At 52.8% G+C, this 19,027-nt stretch overlaps 1 protein-coding gene across 2 annotated transcripts in view; it reads left to right on the forward strand.

Annotated features, from left to right (window-relative positions):
* The window catches only part of RNF213 (ring finger protein 213), a 44,361-nt gene that overhangs the window by 5,163 nt on the left and 20,171 nt on the right, over window positions 1-19,027 (forward strand). For both annotated transcript variants that reach the window (XM_058852354.1, XM_058852355.1), the window contains exons 4-27: window positions 155-336; window positions 1,009-1,167; window positions 1,372-1,562; window positions 1,672-1,952; window positions 2,529-2,776; window positions 3,366-3,554; window positions 4,065-4,263; window positions 4,917-4,972; window positions 5,193-5,346; window positions 5,817-5,963; window positions 6,252-6,350; window positions 7,063-7,185; window positions 7,540-7,720; window positions 8,250-8,423; window positions 8,899-9,057; window positions 9,348-9,961; window positions 10,245-10,410; window positions 10,861-11,078; window positions 11,598-11,738; window positions 11,838-11,999; window positions 12,420-13,560; window positions 14,031-14,224; window positions 14,553-14,705; window positions 15,362-18,952. In XM_058852354.1, the coding sequence (XP_058708337.1) occupies window positions 155-336; window positions 1,009-1,167; window positions 1,372-1,562; window positions 1,672-1,952; window positions 2,529-2,776; window positions 3,366-3,554; window positions 4,065-4,263; window positions 4,917-4,972; window positions 5,193-5,346; window positions 5,817-5,963; window positions 6,252-6,350; window positions 7,063-7,185; window positions 7,540-7,720; window positions 8,250-8,423; window positions 8,899-9,057; window positions 9,348-9,961; window positions 10,245-10,410; window positions 10,861-11,078; window positions 11,598-11,738; window positions 11,838-11,999; window positions 12,420-13,560; window positions 14,031-14,224; window positions 14,553-14,705; window positions 15,362-18,952 (8,922 nt within the window). The remainder of the gene's footprint in view (window positions 1-154; window positions 337-1,008; window positions 1,168-1,371; window positions 1,563-1,671; window positions 1,953-2,528; window positions 2,777-3,365; window positions 3,555-4,064; window positions 4,264-4,916; window positions 4,973-5,192; window positions 5,347-5,816; window positions 5,964-6,251; window positions 6,351-7,062; window positions 7,186-7,539; window positions 7,721-8,249; window positions 8,424-8,898; window positions 9,058-9,347; window positions 9,962-10,244; window positions 10,411-10,860; window positions 11,079-11,597; window positions 11,739-11,837; window positions 12,000-12,419; window positions 13,561-14,030; window positions 14,225-14,552; window positions 14,706-15,361; window positions 18,953-19,027) is intronic.

Here is a 19,027-nt window from a genome sequence, read left to right on the forward strand (position 1 = left end):
TTGGGTTGGGCTCCTCTTCCATCGTGTTTTCCTTAACCAGGGGCTCCCCTCGGTGAGGGATCAGTATTTCCAGGAGGATGGAGCTGGTGGTGCACCAGGAGGAGATGTTGTGCTTCCAGGGTCTCCTGTTTCATTGTTTGTCTCCCTGCTGCAGAATGCAAACACAAAAGAGAAGAATCAGACTCCAAGTGAGAAAATGCCTAAAGTGAGTGAGAAGACAAGTCCCAGCCAAGGAGCTGAGGCTGCCAGAAGGGACGGTGCTGTGGCTGCAGCAGACAGCCCCAAGAACAAAAAGGAGCAAAAGAACCAGAAACCTGTGGAAAAGATTAAGGAAAGGTGAGAACAGCCCTGCTGCTCCCCAGCATTGCTCACCAACAGGAGCTGCTGTGAGGAGGACTCAGGACTCCAGACTGGGGTGCTGGTTTGGGTCAGTAGTGCCTTGGGCATGTGGGAGTGGAATTGTTTTGGAACTGAGGTGAACCAGCACAGCAGAACCGGTGTGGAATGGGAGCTGCAGCACAGGTGATGTCCTGAGTGATGTGTTTGAACCTGCTGAAGCATCTGATGGATAAAAAAGAGATTATTGTCTTATTTCTTGCTCTTATGAGCAGCACGTGCCTCACACACAGAGTGCTGTAGGTGAATACTGAGAAGAGCTGTTTTGATGTGCTTATAGATGTTTTGATGTGCTTATTATTATTTTGATGTGCATTTCCTTAATGTGTATGAAGTGGAAGGGGTTGAAAGTGTAGCCATTCCAGGTAACTGCTGGGCCAGAGCATCTCCTGCTGCCTTTAGGAGCCCATTTTTCCTTTTAGAAAAAAAAGCCTGGGCTTTTCCCTGGGCCTGCTCAAACACAAACACCAGTCTGAGTGAACTGCTGACAGAGTTTATGGGTCTTGCAGCCACTCAGTGGGGGTGGCTCGAGTCTGATTTGAGGTTTACAGTGATTCTATTACAAACCCTCAATAAAATCCTTTCTGTTTCCCCTCCCATCCTTCCCTGCAGTTCTGTGAGCCGCAATGGGGGTGTCACAGTCTATTTCCATGCAATATTATCCAAAGACTTCCAGCTCAACCCCGACACCCATAAAGTGTTCATCAGGGCTCAGGACATTCCTCCCTACGCCAACTGGAAGGACAACATCTGTGAGCTGAACTGCACCCGGTGAGTGCTCCCTGCTCGGGGTCCCTGTGCCAGGGGGGCTCTGTGCCCTCAGCTGGGGCTTCACACTGCAGGAAACTGTTCTAACATGTGCTTGAGAAAGAACAGTCACCATTCCTCTCAAAAATGGAGCAGTGAGTGGAGAAGGAGGTCTGTAGATCAGCTAACGTGTCCTTTGCCTGCCTTTGCTGTGTTTGTGTTTCCAAGGCATCTGGGAGAGCATGGGTACCTCATCGAAGGTGCTGTAACTCTCACCAAGGAAATCGTGGATAAATACATTCCTTACAAGTACTGGGTGACCTGTGGGAAGGGCGAGTATGAGTTCATTTACAAGACTGCACAATCCAATTATGTCAATCGCTGCTTATTGATAAAAAAGACTTTGCTCAACAATGGAGGTGAGCTCTGCTGGCTGGACCTGCACCTTGGGGGGGGTCCCTGCTGTCCTGTGGCCCAGCACTCCTGCAATGGTTGTTTTCCTGTGTTCTCCCTGTGTTGCTGTTCCAGAGTGGCACCAGTACGATGACATCGTGTGTGCAAAGCCTTCCAGGTTCAAAAACGTTTTGCAGATTCTCACTCGTGATAAAAACAAGGAAGTGGTGGAAGGGAAGAAAATAGCTGCCAATGTTATGTTAGAAAGTATCTTCAGCATTCTTGGAACCTGGAGTCCTGATAACCTGAGGAACTTCTTCTGGCAGCTGAAGCAGTTCCATTACGTTGCAGTGGCCCAGAGGGTGTTTGATGGCAAGGCCATGTCATGGATAGAGTTAAACTTCAGCACAGAGCAGGTAATCCCTTCCCTTGCACAGAGACAGAAAACATTCTGTTCCTGAAGCCAAACTTTAATTTTGCTGTTGACCCTGCTGGGTTAATTTTGGTTTTCCAGTCGAAGTTCAGGTTCAGAAGCAGTGGGGATCCTTCTGGGGTGACTGCCAGGGACTGCCTTGGGGGCTGCAGTCAGCCTGTGCCCCTTGCTGTGGCTCTGAGACCCCTGTGGCTCAGCAGCAGAGCTGTGGTGTGCTGCCTTTGTAATTCAGTGGGTTTTGTGTCTGGATGCTGAAGTTTTGTTGCCAGTTGTTCTGCCACTAACAACCTCTCTGCGCTCATCTCTTGCTCCAAACCTGCTTCTTGGGAGAAGCTCCTGATCCTGTTCTAAGCAGTGCTGCCAGCAGGGCTTCTGGAATCCAAAATTTCTCACTTGACATAATTAGGAAATGTGGCAGAAATGCCACTTTGTTCTTTTTCGTTTGTCTGGGCTGCTCCTTCCAGTTCTGTGGCCTCGCTGGAACTGGGAGAGGACATTCAGGCTTCAGAGAGCAAGGCTGATGTTGTGACTGGTTTGTTTGTTCCCTTCTTTGTCCCAGGTGAACGATTTGCTGCTGAAACACATGAGGAAAATGGCTGTGCCTTTCCTTGCAGCAGAGGCAGCTGCAGAGGGCAGAGTCATCCAGAGCAAGCTGGCCCTGGGGCTCACCATCCTCACCGTGCTTGAGGACCGTTCACTCCCAGCACTGCAGGCTGACCTGGCTGACCTGTGCAGCCTCTTGTGCTTGGATCAAGATGCACAGGATGAGATTCAGGACATCAAACAGGCTTTTGCAGGAGTTACCAAGTAAGTGTTCCATGTGCCCTCTGACTGACCAGGCTGGGGCTGCTCAGGTGTAGCAGCCTTTGATAAAACAACAGGAGCCCAGCTCTCTGCTGCCAGAGAACCAGAGAAAAAGTTACATTTGAAGGTGTCTGTGGAGGTCTCAGCTCCAGCCTCCTGCTTCTAACATCCAGGCGAGGTTGCACTGCATCATTCCACACGTTTTGGTTGGTTTTCCCCTGTTTAGCAGGTTGTGATCTGACTTTCCTGGCACTGGATTTGGAGCTCTTCCTCACACAGCTGCAGCCATTGCATTTCTTTCTGGAGCCCTTCTCTGGGTGTGACAGGGCTGGGGGGCTCATGGGGAGACCGTAGATAAAGGATTGGGTCTTCCCAGTGCTCCAGCAGTGCTCTGCACAGATTGGGTCTGTGCAGAGAGATTCAGGAACATTGCAGCTCTGGGCCCTAAACCTGCACAGCTGCACTCTGCAATGAAGAGCTAAAACAATGACCAGAGGTTTCCTGAAGGTACAATAGAGATTGAGATGTAGCCTCCCACACCTCTGGGGTTCTTTCACTCAGGTGTGTTTGTTTTGGTTTTTATTTTGTTTAGCTTGAAGGTTGACCTGACAAACTTGTGCCAGAGATGCATTGAACGTGATGTAGACCAGTGGGTGTGGATCCTTCCCCTTCTGCATTCCTTTGGTGCTCCCCTGCAGCAGGAGCAGGAGCTGCTGGAGGAGGATGTCTGGGCAGGGCTGGAAGGGCTCCCATTTGCTGAAACCAGGAGGAAGCGAGATAAGTGAGTTCTGCAGAGCTCCCAGTTACACCCAGTGCCCTGGTGCTGTAGCTGGGGGTGATCACCTCGCTTCATCCCTTAGTTTGTTCTGCTTTGTGTCTTTTGTGGGGTTTTTTTGTTTGTTTGTTTTTCCCTCCCTCGTTTTTCAAGAGTATGAAGTGTCCCATGTTGGGGGAGGATGTCTGGGGTGCCTGGGCACAGCCACACTGGTGGCTCAGAGGTGTCTGAGTGTAGCAGAGGGCACTGTGTGACCCCTCAAACACAACCCCCTGCTCCTGCCAGCCAGGGAGAAGCTGCTGCTGTTGTGTAGAGTCTGAGCGAGACCTGGGGTTTCTTTTCCCTGTTTGTGCTCAGTGGTTTGGCTCTGCTGTGCCACCCCTGGGCCCTGGGGACTCCCACTGATGCTCAGCTGCAATGACAAAGGCACAGGAGGGAGGAGGAGACTCCTCTGTGGGCTGCTCACAGCCATTTGTTCCTTGGAATCCTGAAGATTTTGGTTTGTCTCCCCTCCAGAGCGACCCTGCTGGAACGAATGAGAGAAAAGAAGTTCTTGATGGACTTTGATGGGACTCTGGTCAAGTCCTGGCTCTGTGTGCTGCCCCTGGAGAACCTGCCTGAGTTCATAAAGGATTTCTGCAGTGACTTGTTGGTCACTCTCCAGGGTGTTTTGTACAGACTGGAGGACACTGACATTCCGTGGGGTAACCCCAAGGTTTGTCTCCTCACCCAGCTCTGGGATGAAGGCTCAAACTGGGCTCCTGGGTGTCCTTTGGCAGAACTGACATCACTGAGGGGGTTGGGGCTGGCAGCAGGTCACAGCACAAAGAGCTTCAAACCCAGCTAAAAGCAAAAATAACATCTCTGGAGTCAGAGGCTCCTCGGGGGAGAGCTGGGGGTGCATCTGCAGCAAGGAGTGGTGCTGGCATTGATGACAGGAGGGTGTTCTCAGCAGGATTTGCTCTTGGTTAGTGATGGCAAATGTTTTAACCCTCAGATGTGTACCTGAAACTGCTTTTTCACACAGGAGAGTTGGGCAAGGGGCTGCTGGTTTGGGAGATTTTTCTGCAGTTGTGAAAACTCTTGTGTTGGTGTGAGGACAGTAGGAGTAGGACCTTGATAAATAATAATAATAATAGATTTGAAACCCCCAGATTGTAAGAAGTACAGGTTGGGTTTGTGCAGATAAAAGCTGCCCAGGTGTTGGCTCTGACATGCACTGAATAAGTTGTGCTATTTTATAGTTTATTTATAAAAATGTTGGAGAAGATGCAAAAGAGAATAGCGAGTTCCCCCTTCCCCAGCTAATCAGAAATCAGCCTGTAAAATTTCTTCCACGGTTTCATATTTTTGTCTTTCTGTTCTCAGGTGATAGAGAAGCTTCTGAACACAGTGCTGTGTGCCTTGGATGAGCCCCCAGCCAGGTGAGAGCATTGTCTGCTGGGGTCCTGCTTGTGTGCCTTGAAATCTGTGGAGAAAAGAACCCTGGAGTTCTGTCCCATTTTTAAAATCCATCTGAGGGAGGCAGCTGCCACACTGTTATATTTGGAGATATAATTTTTTTAAATGTTTAATTTTTTATTGTTTTTAATTTTTTATTTTTCCTTGGAGCAGAAGATTAATTCTCCCTCTGTGTTGCTGCAGGGCCCTGGGAGCTCGTTCTTGGCAGTGCTGCTTGTCCTGCTGCCTCAGGCTGCACGAGAAGCTCTGCAAGGCCACCAGGAGAGTGGATTTGTTCCTGATCCCTGCCACTGCTGCCATCCTGATTGCCAAGGTTGCCCAGCTTCGGCCCCCAGCAGTGAGTAGTGAGGAACTCTTGGCTTGGTACAAGGAATGTCACAAGTGTGGTACAACAGACTGGGTTTAGTTCAGATCCAGCCTCAATCTGAAGAACTTCACACTCTAAGCAAGACTGTGGTACTTTGAGAGGGTTGTGGAATCACCTAATGAGTTTGGTTCTTACTGAAATTAAGGTCAGATGCTGAGGTTTGCTGTGATAAGCTTTGTTTTTAGTCTGGTTTTGTTTGCCCTTAAACATTTGTTGTCTTTACTTCCTGGAATAAGCTTAAGCACAAGCTGCCTGTAAGCACTGCACTTTGCCAGCCTCTGTCTGCCCTTTATTCAGGCAGTGCTGGCTCTGTTGGGAGCACTTGTGTGTTCTGGATGCATTTGGGCCTTCTGTTTAGAAATTCTGATTGAAATCAGTTGTCTGTTGCTGTCCTGCTTGAACTGTGTGTATTTTTCTGTCTTCCCCTGTGCGTGGGGCAGGTTCCAGGGGATGCTGTGCAGGAATTGGCAGAGTTGCTCAGTGGAGCTCTGAAGGACACTCGAACCTGGTTCAGAAATGCTTTAAAACAGAAGTTACTGAAGGAGTACCTGAACCACGTCACCTTCTCTTCCCACTCTGAACTTCGGGTTTGTCATCTTCTGATAATGTCAATAAAAAGAGATTTCAGTGCTTAGCCAGGGTCTGGAGACTGCTGTCTCTTTGCTGGGCTCTGGAGCTGTGGCTGGGTGAGGAGTGGGATGGGGCTGGGCAGTGTTTGAAACACTCCTGGGCTGGGAAGCAAAGGGCTGGGATTGGTGCTGCTCAGCTCAGCTCTGCTCTGCTCTCCCTTGGCTCTTCTGCACTGTTCTTTTCATTTCCTTCTCTGTTCAATCTCAGCACTCAGTGCTTTGGGTTTGTTTGCTTCTCCCCTGCAGGCCTGGAATAAGTTTGTGACTCTGAGCTTTCCAGATGAGCAGTTCACCCAGATGTGGAGGAGCACTTTACTTGCAGATCTGAAGAAGAGAATCCAGCAGGTAGGGGAGAGTCCAGGCTTTGCCTGGTGCTGCAGAGCAGCTGGAGTGACTTGGGCTGTGCTTGGAGCAGGAGCACGTGCAAACACGGTGGCTTTGGCCATAACAATTGCCATTGCTGTTGTGGAGCAGGCTCTGGAGGCTCAACAATTGGCCATGACAGTGGCCCACGCTGCAGACTCGGTGTCACTGGCCTGGCTCAGGTCCTGGTGCTTCAGAGGAAATCCCTGCTCTCAGCAATTGTCACCTCTGTGGTTTTAAGAACCAGCGAGTGCAAAGTGAATGCCCAGGGACTCAGAGAAGCCAAGTTGGTGCTTCTCTTTTCATTCCTTGTGCAGAAATGCTGCTGTTCATGCTCCCAGATGAACTCCCACATGTGTAAAACCCTCCCAAACTGAGCCTGGGTATCTCCTCATCTCCTTTCTACAGCAGCTACACATTTCTTTAAGCCATTGATTTTCATGGTGATGTCAGGAAACAAATATTTTTGCTGTGAGCTTGGCTTGGAGAGGTGAATATTAAGTAATCACACACTTTAGATGGAAATCATTAAAATATTTTCCATGCATTTATTTGTTTGATCTCTCTTCCAAGCCCTCAGAAATGGGCTGATGCTCAGGTCCCTTTTACTGTCCTGATAGCAGCACTGCTTCATGCTGCCAGGAGAAACATTTTGGAGAGTGAGTTGATGAGAAATCTTCCTTTTGCCCTTCAGGAGCCTCCAGTGAACCAAATCTTGGTGTACTGCTGTCAGTACTGCCAAATCACAGAGATGGACTCCTCCATCAGCTGGTGCTTCCAGAACTGTGCCATGGAGGCTGTGACTGCAGCTTGCCAGGTATTGTGTTTGCCCTGGCAGGGGAAGGGAGGAGGGAGAAAAGTGGAATTCCACAGCAATTCTGTTGCATAGGGATGTGCTTTGGGGCAGAAGGGGAGGTGGATCTTGCTTGAGTTGCTGGGGGTTGTTTGTTAAACCAACAACAGAAAATACATCAATGAGAAATCAGGAAATGAGGTCTGTGAGGAATATTTGTGATGTGTTTCCACCATGAGCTCTGCTGTCAGGTGTCACAGGGCTGGTTTGGAATACACCTCAGCACTGGGGGCAGCTCCTCAGTGTCAGTGCCAGTTCTGGGACACAGTGGGACCCCAAAGTCTGACACAGCCCTGCCCTCTCTGTGTGCCCTGGCAGGTGCCAAGCAATCTCCTGGAGAGGATCTCTGCCTACAACATGGACCAGTTCAGCCAGCTCGTGTCTGCTGTCATGGTGAAGTCGTGGCCAGTCGGGGCTGGCCAGTCTGAGGAGGATTTTGATAAGATCCTGCACCACCTGCTCACGTGGCCTGACATCAAACATATCTTCAGCTTTAATGGTAGGTCTGTGGTTGGGTTTTAGGTGGCCCTGAGCAGCTTTTCCCTGCCTCACTGCTGCCACTGCACTGAGCAGCAGAGAGAAATTGTCCTGCTCTTGTTTTAGTCTCTGTCTCAAAGCTTGGGTTTGGAGAGGGGAGGCCAAGGAAGAGGGAGACACTGTTCCTCTTGTGCTAATCCACTGCAGCTTTCTCAGCATTTGTGGACCATGACTTCCTTCTCTGAGAAGTTCTCACAAGTTATTGGTGCACAAAAGTGCCAAAGAGTTGGCCAAGGAATCAGATCCAAAAGGCTTTTGCTTTCCCCACAGGGTTTGGGTCTGGGCTCTCCATGGAAAGTTTCCCAGTTGCTGTCCTGAGATCCTGGTTTTGTTCAGAAAGGCGTGAGGGGCTGGGGGTGGTGTGAGTGCCCAGGCTCTGGGGTAGGGGTTCAGTAGGGAATGGAAGGGCTCTGTGCCATGGCATGGAAAAGCTCCTGATTCTGCCTGGTTTTGTTTTCTGGGCAATGTGACATGTTTTGTTCCTGGAACAGGAACAAACAGAAGCCTCCTGGACAAACTGACAGATGAAGCAAGGGGTGTCATGGCCACAGCAGAGTCTGTGCTTACGAGTGTCACCGATGACATCCACAGCGGCCACATCCTCGTCAAACACCTGGAGGAGGTTTTCCAGCACATGGAACAGTTCCTTGGCATTTGGGAGAGAAGTAAGAGATGAGTTCCAAGGGGGCATGGTTGGCTTAGAGCATCATTGTGGCGATGCTGGCCCGCTCAGGAGGGGCTGCAGGGGTTTGGGGTGCTCAGGAGGGGCTGCAGGGGTTTGGGGTGCTCAGGAGGGGCTGCAGGGGTTTGGGGTGCTCAGGAGGGTCTGCAGAGATTAGGAATGCTCAGGAGGGGCTGCAGGGATTAGGAATGCTCAGGAGGGGCTGCAGAGGTTTGGAATGCTCAGGAGGGGCTGCAGGGATTAGGAGTGCTCAGGAGGGGCTGCAGGGGTTGGTTAGGAGTGCTCAGGAGGGGCTGCAGAGGTTTGGAGTGCTGTCCCTTGGCCTGGGCAGGGAGCTCCCAGCTCCAGTTTGTGTTTTCACTGCGGGGTTTGTGGCTCTGCAGTTCCCAACCCGAGTCACTCGGGGTGCAGGGTGTGGGAAGTGGCTGCTTTGTGGCTACAGGTGAGTTTTCTTTCAGAGCACCAGCAACGGCCAAGTGAGGAGAAGGAGCTGCTCCAGAGAAGCCTGAGACAACTGCTGCAGTTGAGGCACGAAGAAGTCACAGAGCTCAGAAGAGAGAAAAAAGAAATAGGAACCTTCCTGAGCATGTGCAGGAAGGTGCAGAAGTCTGTGAGAGGTAGAGTTCTGGGGGAGCAGTCTGAAAGTGGCAACACCAGACAAGAGCATTTTCCTTGAAAATCTCTTGGCTTTGGGAGCAGGTTTGATTCTAAACCCTGAAGTGAGGGTGAGGAGGGGTGGGGAAAGTAACCCCAGAGCACTGGGGGGATCAAGTGAGTGCTTGTGCATCAAATAACACTTGGAGGGGTCTGCCTGCCTGGTAGCATTTTGTGTCTTGGGGGATGGGGTGAGGTGAGCTGGAGCCAGGCTGAGCACCTGATCTCCCTCTGAGCTGTCTCTGGTTTACAGTGGATGTAGGTGAAGTGCAATTGCAGTACTCCGAAGATCTTCGCTCTAAAAGGCTGAGTCAAGTTGTGGTGATGGGAAAGAGACCCCTGCACACCTTCTACAAGCTGAGCCCAGAGATGAAAGAGTTTCTCCACAAAATGCACTCGTTTAAGGACAGCCTGATCTTCCAGCAGTTCTGGGAGGCAGCAGCACAGAAGGCAGGAGAGGAATATGTGTGTGACTGTCCAGAGGAGGAGGAGGAGGAGGAGGAGGATGAGGAGGAGATTGTTCCTGAGCTGGACCTCGATGATGTTTTGAGCAGCATGCTCCGCCCTTGCTTTGACAGCTATGCAATGCTGTATGATGATCTCAGGTCAGGAAACCTCACGCTTTCTGCAGTTGACAGAATTTTCCATGAATTCACGAATCATCCTGAAGATCTCAGAGGAGAGCTGAACATCATCTGTGGGCTTTGGCCTGCAGAAGACAGAGGCTGGATTGACCAGAGAGTCCAGCAGATCCAGCAGTACCACGAAATGCATTTAACCTTTGATGCTGCCAAGATCATTGCCCACGTCAAGGAGAGTTTGGGCCTCTCTGGTGACTTCAGTATCCTGGAAAACCTGTTGCACATAGTAAGTACCCCTGACTTTGGTTCTGTACTGTCAGGGTGTTGGCTAAATTTGAACCTTCCCACAAGTGTATCCCAGTCCATCAAGAGCTGTTCCTTGTGCCAAAATGCTTATTTGAGGTAAAAACCAGATCTTCCAGCTACTGTTGGGTAGTCATTCCTTTGAGAGATGATGATACTGCTCTGTTGGGGTGTGCTTTTGCAGAGGGCTTTCCTTTCCCTGCTGCAGAACCAGTGGCATTTCCCAGCTCCAGGCTCAGTGTGTGTTTGCACCACTTGCTTTCCAGACAGAAAAACTTGAATCCTACAAGACCCAGAAGCTGGATTCCATCAGCCCTGAGCTCGTGGAAGCCAAGAAGCTGCTGCAGGGGATCACTGTGCCCCGCCGTGGCTGCCTGAAGGAGCTGGCCCAGCAGAAGGAGTTTGTCTGCTGGGTCAGAGAGGCACTGAAAGGTGTGTGCTGCTCAGCCAGGAATGACACACAGAGTGCCAGGAGGGATGGCAGAAGGAACACTGAATCCCTGACCCATCTGCTTTGTGCCTTCGCGATTTCTGCTGCTGCTGGTTACATCTCGGGTGGGCTGTGGTGTGGAACGAGCTGTGGGGACCCTTCAAACGTGGCCCTGCACTGTGGGCTGCTGCAGCACACGGTGACCACCCTGCTGGGAGCTGGGCTGGGCCAGGAGCAGCTGCTGCAGCTCAGTTCAGAGCTGTTGTTCCAGAGGATGGAGTTGTGGGGGTCCATGGATGGATGGATGGCCTGGGAAAGCTGATGGGGAGAGGGCACCTGCACAGGAGCTGCTGTTCAAAGCCTTCTTCCTGCGTTTCCTGTAGGAGGTGGTGATGAGGGGTGGTGTCCAGGCTGCCTCATGCATTTCCCACTCGTGTGTTGCCTCGTTTCAGACATCAATGAGCTGAAGGTGTTTGTTGACCTGGCGTCCATCTCGGCGGGGGAGAACGACATGGACGTGGACCGTGTGGCCTGTTTCCATGGCACTGTGCACGGCTACTCCTCCCTGCTCTACGAGCTCCGCCACGACTCGGGCTTCCAGGACTTCATGCGCTGCCTGCAGAAGCTGTGGCGAGCCCTGGACAGCGATGAGACCCTCCCTGAGAAACTGGTGAGTTCTGCTGGAGCCGGGCCTCTGCATCCTCCTGTGTTTCTGCCTTCCAGGGGTGGCTGGAAGCTGGACTGCACTGGGCAAATGGCAGTGTGGGGACATCGCTGCAGCTCTTGTTAGTGGAGGAAAATATCTGATGTTTCTGTGGCACAGAAGCTCACTGCAGCAGCTGTGGGTGAAGCACAGGTTTCTCCAGGGCACTGCAAGGCTTTCCAGTGCGATGGGCTGTAGCTTGGCTCCTGCAAGTTTGATGGTGTGAAAGAGGGGAGGCAGATGCCTGGGAACTCTTGTCCTTGTGCAGCAAGAGGTGTTGGAGCACTGTGGGCTCTGTTCAGCCTCCTGGAGTGGGTAAGGAGGAGCTGTGCAGAACGAGCAGGCTGCAGCCAGTACTCATTCCTTTCTTCCTTCCCCATCACAAAAGCCTAGTGCCAGCCCCAGCTGTTTGTCCTGGCCAGGTGTAAGCGGGAGGTGCTGGATTTCAGAGCAGTCAGGGGACTGCTGTGTCTCCTCTCCCCACAGCGTGCCTCAGCCCAGCACCTGGAGTGGCTGAAGACGGTGAAGGAGAGCCATGGCTCAGTGGAGCTGTCCTCGCTGTCCCTGGCAGCTGCCATCAACAGCAGAGGGGTTTATGTGCTCAGGGCACCGGCTGATGGCCAGAAGGTGAGAGCACCCACTGCTCCTCCTGCCTGGGGGTGCTGCCCCAGCGCTCCCCTGGCTCAGGCAGAGCCCCAGCCCCACTGACAGTTTGTGCTCTGGCAGCTCTCCTTGGACAGTGTCCTGCGCTTCACCCTCCCGGGGAGCTCGGGGGACGCCGACGCCTCCTGGAAATACTCGCTGGCAGAGCTCCGCGAGCTGCAGAACAAACTGATGCTCATGTCAGCCAAGGGAGAGCAAGGCCTGGAGGTGGAGAGGTTCTCTGAGGTCAGATTCCAGAGCCAGGGGGTTGCTGGTGTTGGGGCCAGGGCTGGATTTTCCCTCCAGCAGAAGCTTTTAAGGCTGTGGAGTTGCTGGGGGTGGTGGTCACGGGCACCTGGGTGTTCCTGCCTTTGGGTCCTTGTTAAGGTGGAACTAAGCTGGAGACAGAACAGTGAGCTGGTGGCCTTGTCCTCTGGCTGCACTGGGGATTGTTCTGGCTGGCAGCATCTCTGTACTTCTGTAGCAACCTGGGAGCTCCTTACTGCTTTCCTGGGGATGTAAAAGGTCACAGAGAGTCTGTGGTTGCTGTACAACGCCTGACACACCTTGGGATCAAAGACTTTCTCTTCACTGAATGTCTTTCCAGTGGTTTCATGGCTGAAACTTGTAAATCAGCTTGTTTCTCTCTCCTCTGTTCTCACACAGGTCTTTTCCAATGTCCAGAGACTCGCCCAGGCCTTTATAGACCTTTACTCAGCTGGGAACATGCTTTTCCGCTCCTGGCTTGCCCAGGTGTATTGTTCACCCCACAGAGAATCCTGTGTCCTTATAGACTTCTCCCTGGCCCCCATCCCAGTGCTGGAAGGGCAAGGGGACATGGCAGCTGTGCTCCCCGCCCTCTGCAAGACCATGGAGAGTTTCCTGGAGAGCTGGAAAAGCTTCATGTACGCAAAGCGATTTGAGCACTTCTACCTGAACTACTACAGCGCGGAGCAGCTGGTGTACCTGTGCTCGGAGCTGGGCAGGGGCAGCCCCAGCCAGGCTGCCCTCATGATGCTCTCCTTCCTCAGCCCCCACTGCACCGAGCAGGACATCCTCGGGGCCCTCAGGAGCCAGGGGCCTCCCAGCTCAGGGAAGGCTGGGTCTGACTTCCAAGTGCTGCTGGATGGGGAGAAGGACCTGAGTGCCCAGCTGGAGCACATCTGGGAGTGCTACATGAGCAACATGGGCTCCTTCCTCCCCAACTGCCTGGACATCGACACGCTGGGCATGTGGCTGAAGAACCTGGCCAGCAGGGACGGGGACTGTGTCAGCAGGGACTTCCCTCAGGACCTGCTCTGTGTGGGCCAGCCCAACCTCATCACCTGCCCTCGCTCCGAGGTGCTCAGCTCTGCCCTGGCCATTTACATGAACAGCCCCGAGCAGCCCCTTCCCAGCTTCGACGAGGTCCTGCTGTGCACGCCCCAGAGCAGCGCGGAGCAGGTGGGGCTGTTCCTGCGCAGGTGCCTCATTCCCTGCCGCGGGGGGAGCAAGATTTACACCATGCTCTACGCGGATGAGCTGAGCTACGACGTCAGCCGCAGGGCAGAGGAGCTGTTCCAACACCTGCAGCGCTACAACAGCTCCTACCGGCTCATCATCCTGTGCAACTGCGAGCGGGAGAACAGCTACCTGCCCTCTGCCTTCAGCCACTGCAAGGTGCACATGATTCCCCAGAGGTCCCGGGCAGAGATCCAGCAGTACCTGCAGCGCCATTTCCGAGTGGCTCAGTTCACCGGCTCGGCCGCCGCCGTGTTCAGGGAGCACATGTGCGTTGGGATTGTGTCCTCCAAAAGAGCTGGCATGGGTAAGGTGGCACGTGCAGGGCGGGCTCTGCTGGGAGCTCAAAACCAGAGTGGGGTTCACCTTGCTGGGTTTTGTGTCCAAGCTTTAAGTATCTTGGTGAAAAAGAGCGGTTCAGGCTGGTCAGTGCGGTGAGGTGAAAGCTGGAAGTCGCCTTGTCCCCTGGTTTGACTTTAGAAACAAGCACAAAATAGAATAGATTCAAGTCCTAAAGTAGTAAAGTCCTAAAGAAGTAAAGCTTCTCTCAGGCAGTGGAATGAAAACAAACCACATGGATAACAAGAGCAGTGTGTTGGATTCCAGCCTCCAGCTGCTCAAACCGGATTTAAACTTTCTTCTGGAATGCCTTTAAGGAAGTTTCAGAGAATTAGGGAATGGAGCACTTAAACATTTTATTTCCTTCTGTCTGTTATGGTGTTAATGTGATGTATCTGATATTGATGGCTTTAATTCTTGTGGTATTTTTTATAACAGGGAAATCTCTGTATGTGAAGAGGCTGCATGAGAGACTGCAAGAAGTGCAGCCTGACTGTACAGAGCTTCTGAAAACCATCAGACTGATTGAACCAGAAGTGGATGAAGATAAAGTGCTGAAATCTCTCCTGCCTTATCTGAAGAGAGAGCACCAGACAAAGCCCATGATATTCCATTTTGATATCACCTCCTCAGTGAGTACATCCCTCCCACAGCTGCCTTGTCCTGCAGGTCTTTGCAGGAGCTTTCCTAAAGCTCTTGTTTCTCAATTAGCCATTTCCCTAGCATTTCTAATTATTGTGTAAATAACACAAATACCATCGAGGTGATTGAACTCTGGAACAGTTGCCCAGAGAAGCTCTAGAGTCTCCATCCTTGAAGAGATTAAAAACCTGGCTGAATGTGGCCCTGGGCAGCCGGGCAGAGAACAGAAAGCCTTCCCACCCTCAACTGCTCTGTGATTCTGTGAACTTGTGATGGGTAAATAAAGAGGAAGTGCCTTGGTATCTCTTCTTGTGACAGGTGCAGCGTGGGATTCCAGAGTTTCTCTTCAAGCTGTTGGTTTTGCAGTACCTGACAGATAATAATGGCAATATGTGGCTACGGCAGAAGTGTCACCTGTACATCATTGAAATCCTGGAGGCGTCCCCAGTACCAAAGAAAGCAGCCAGACCTGTATGTACCAGCAATGTTCCCTTCCTGGAATTTCTCAGTCACTTTGCATGTGTTTGTACTTAGCTGTGGTGACACTGTAACTGTAAACACAGCACAGGAGTTCCCTGTTTCATTGGGCATGTGCTGTATCCCATAACAAACTGCTGTCCCTGTACAAAGTGACATTAAAGCCAGACACCAAATGAGGCCTGTCCAGTTTCCTTGGGTTGGTGATTTCTGAAGGCCTGTTAATCCACGCCTCACTGCCCCCTCTGTAACATTTAGAGGAAACATAAAAATGCAAAATCTAATCTCCCTCATGTTAATTTGAAATGTTTGAAGGTAGGGGAATGTTTATATGCAGCTGTTAGAACAGAGTGTAGAAGTGACTGCAATAAATACCAACAGTTTCTTGGGTTTAGTTTTCTTTGAAGTAGCTCTGAGAAGGGGCTGGAGGTGCTGCCAGGCTTATGTTCCTGGAAGGAAAATGTAGGAGGGAATAGGATTCATTGGTGCACTTTTAAGTGGAAGAATTTCTGCACAGGGGAAAAGGCTGGCTCCTGTTCCTCAGGTCTGTGGCTTTAGGCAAGGAGACTGTTAAGAACAGATTAATGAAGCTGATGAAGATTGAGCTACTGCTCTGTGATGACCTTTTATTTTCTTTTTCTCTTCTCCAGATGTCAGTGAGCCAGAAGTATCACTTCTTGGATGTGTTCCCTAAAATAACATGCAAGTCTCCCAAAGAAGTGCTAGAAATGGAGACACTTGGGAACCGTTCCGGGGATGTTTCGAACCTGGGAATGGACAAGGAGGAATTCTGCAGTGAGGCTTTCCAGAGACCCTTCCAGTACCTGAAGAGGTTTGACCAGGGCTGTGACTTGGACACGTTCTGCTACGAGGCGCTCTCGGTGGAGGGCAGCCCTGCAGAATGTCTGCAGCTCTTCCTCCTGCACTGCGGGGTCGTGGATCCCTCCTGGGCAGAGCTCCGCAACTTCACCTGGTTCCTCAACATCCAGCTGAGAGACTGCGAAGCTTCTGTCTTTTGCAACCCTGACTTTGTCCAGGACACTTTGAATGGTTTCAAGAACTTTGTGGTTGGCTTCATGATTTTAATGGCGCGGGATTTTGCGACGCCCTCCCTGAACATTTCCGACCAGAGCTCAGGAAGACAGCCCTCCTGCCTGGAGAACGTCGCGGAGGAAGATCTGCTCCCCTTCCGCATCAGGAAGAAGTGGGAGTCGGAGCCTCATCCCTATCTGTTTTTCAATGAGGATCGTGTGTCCATGACATTCATTGGTTTCCACTTCCAGCAGATCAGGAATCGCATCGATGCCATCAATCCTCTGAACGGCAATGTCATCAAGCAGGACATCATGACTCCCCAGCTGTACCAGGGCTTGTTACTGCAGAAGGTTCCCTTCAACGTGCCCTTCGACCAGCTGCCCCGCGAGGAGAAGCTCGAGAGGCTCTGCATGGTGCTGGGGCTCTCCTGGGTGTTTGACCCCGACGAGACGTACGAGCTCACCACGGACAACGTGCTGAAAATCTTGGCCATCGAGATGCGATTCCGCTGCAACATCCCGGTCGTCATCATGGGAGAAACGGGCTGTGGGAAAACCAGGCTGGTGAAGTTCCTGTGCCAGTTACGCAGAAGCTTTGTGGAGGTGGAGAACATGAAGCTGGTCAAGGTTCACGGAGGTACCACTGCAGAGATGATCTACGCCAGGGTCAGAGAAGCAGAAGCCCTGGCTAAATCCAACAAGGAGCAGCACGGGTTGGACACCGTCCTCTTTTTCGACGAAGCCAACACCACGGAGGCCGTGAGCAGCATCAAGGAGGTTCTGTGTGACCGCACGGTGCAGGGGAAGCCCTTGGCCTCTGGCTCCGGCCTGCGGATCATCGCAGCCTGCAATCCCTACCGCAAGCACACGGACAGGATGATCCAGCGCCTGGAGCTGGCTGGCCTGGGCTACCGGGTCAAGGCCGACGACAGCAGGGAGAAGCTGGGCTCCATCCCGCTGAGACAGCTCGTGTACCGCGTGCACGCGCTCCCGCCCAGCATGATCCCGCTGGTGTGGGACTTCGGGCAGCTCAACAACAGCGCAGAGAAGATGTACATCCAGCAGATCGTGCAGCGCGTGGCGGAGCAGCTGCCCATGGCCAGGGACGAGGTGAGGACGGTCACAGAGGTGCTCTTTGCCTCCCAGCAGTACATGAGGCGGAGGGACGACGAGTGCGGCTTCGTCAGCCTGCGGGACGTGGAGCGCTGCATGGAGGTGTTCAAGTGGTTTTACAGGCACAGCCACCTGCTGCTGAGGGAGCTGGAGAAGTACCTGGCCGAGAGGAAAGGTCCCAAGGGCAGCGGAGACAGGAACAGCGTCATCTGGTCCTTGGTGCTGGCGGTCGGGGTCTGCTACCACGCGTCCCTGGAAAGGAAGGAGCCGTACAGGACTGCCATCAGCCAGGTCCTTCCGAAGCCTTACGATACCCAGAAAAAGATTCTGGAAGAAATCACTCTGATGCAGGACTTATTCCTGAGTGGGGTGCCACTCCGGGATACCATAGCAAGGAACTTGGCCTTGAAGGAAAATGTCTTCATGATGGTCATCTGTATTGAGCTGAAAATCCCTCTTTTTCTTGTCGGGAAGCCTGGGAGCTCCAAATCCCTGGCAAAAACCATCGTGGCCGATGCTATGCAGGGCCAAGCAGCTCATTCTGATCTGTTCAAGGACCTGAAGCAGATCCATCTCGTGTCTTTTCAGTGCAGCCCCCTCTCCACTCCAGAGGGAATCATAGGCACTTTCAAGCACTGTGCTCGATTCCAGGAAGGGAAGAACCTGGAGGAGTATGTGTCAGTGGTGGTTTTGGATGAGATTGGGCTGGCAGAAGACTCTCCCAAAATGCCCTTGAAGACTTTGCATCCACTTTTGGAGGATGGCTGCATAGATGATGTCCCTCTTCCTCACAAAAAGGTTGGCTTCATCGGGATTTCCAACTGGGCTTTGGACCCTGCCAAGATGAATCGAGGCATCTTTGTGTCCCGTGGGGACCCCAGCAGAGAGGAGCTCATCGAGAGCGCAAAGGGCATTTGCAGCTCGGCACGAGGGGCTTTGCAGAAGGTCGAGCAGTATTTCCATCACTTTGCAGATGCCTATGAAAACATTTGCAAGACCCAGGACAGGGAGTTCTTTGGCCTGCGTGACTACTACAGCCTCATAAAGATGTTTTTTGCCTTAGCTAAGAGCTCCAAAAGCGAGCCCACGCCTCAGGACGTCGCCGCAGTGGTTCTTCGTAACTTCGGTGGCAAAGATGATGTCAATGCCTTGGAAATATTCACTTCCAAGTTGCTGGAAAAAGGGGAGATACATGCTCATGATATCAGCAGGATAGAGCTGATCCGCCAGAACATTTACAGCAGTGCTGAGGATGGGGACTGCAGGTACCTGCTTGTGTTGACCGAGAACTACGCGGCGCTGCAGATCCTCCAGCAGGCTTTCTTCACTGACCGACAGCAGCCGGAGATCATCTTTGGCTCCAGTTTTCCTAAGGACCAAGAATACACCCAGATATGCAGGAACATCAACCGAGTGAAGGTCTGCATGGAAACCGGCCAGATGGTCGTGCTCCTCAACCTGCAGAACCTCTACGAGAGCCTCTACGACGCCCTCAACCAGTACTACGTGTACCTGGCTGGGCAGAAGTACGTGGATTTGGGGCTGGGCACCCACCGGGTGAAGTGCCGGGTGCACCCCAGGTTCCGCCTGATTGTCATCGAGGAGAAGGAGGTGGTGTACAAGCACTTCCCCATCCCGCTCATCAACCGCCTGGAGAAGCACTACCTGGACATCAGCACCGTGCTGGACAGGGGCCAGAGGGAGGCCGTGCGGGAGCTGAAGCGCTGGGTGCAGGAGTTCACGGCGGTCAACACGGAGGAGCACTTCATCAGCCAGCAGCAGTACAGCCCCGCAGACGTCTTCGTGGGCTACCACGCCAACACGTGCGCCTCGCTGGTGCTGCAGGGCACGCAGCTCCTGCGCCCAGCCTGCGCGCCCGCCGAGCTCCTGCCCCGCGTCACCGAGCGGGCGCGGCTGGCGCTGCTCAACTGTGCCACCCCCGACGCCGTCATCCGCCTCTGCAGCTCCGTGGGGCTGTTCATGGCGCACTCCCTGGCCCACACCTACTTCAGGCAGCAGCAGCACACGTCCTTCGCGGATTTCCTCGGCGCCCAGCTGCGCGCGGGGGACGGGCCCAGGGCGGCCTTCACCGAGGTGAGTCCGGGCCGCTCCCGGAGCTCCTGCCCCGCGCTCGGCTCCGTGCCCGGGGCTGCAGCAGCCCTGGGAGCG

The sequence above is a fragment of the Poecile atricapillus genome, chromosome 17 (assembly GCF_030490865.1).
Source record: "Poecile atricapillus isolate bPoeAtr1 chromosome 17, bPoeAtr1.hap1, whole genome shotgun sequence".
Taxonomy (NCBI): domain Eukaryota; kingdom Metazoa; phylum Chordata; class Aves; order Passeriformes; family Paridae; genus Poecile; species Poecile atricapillus.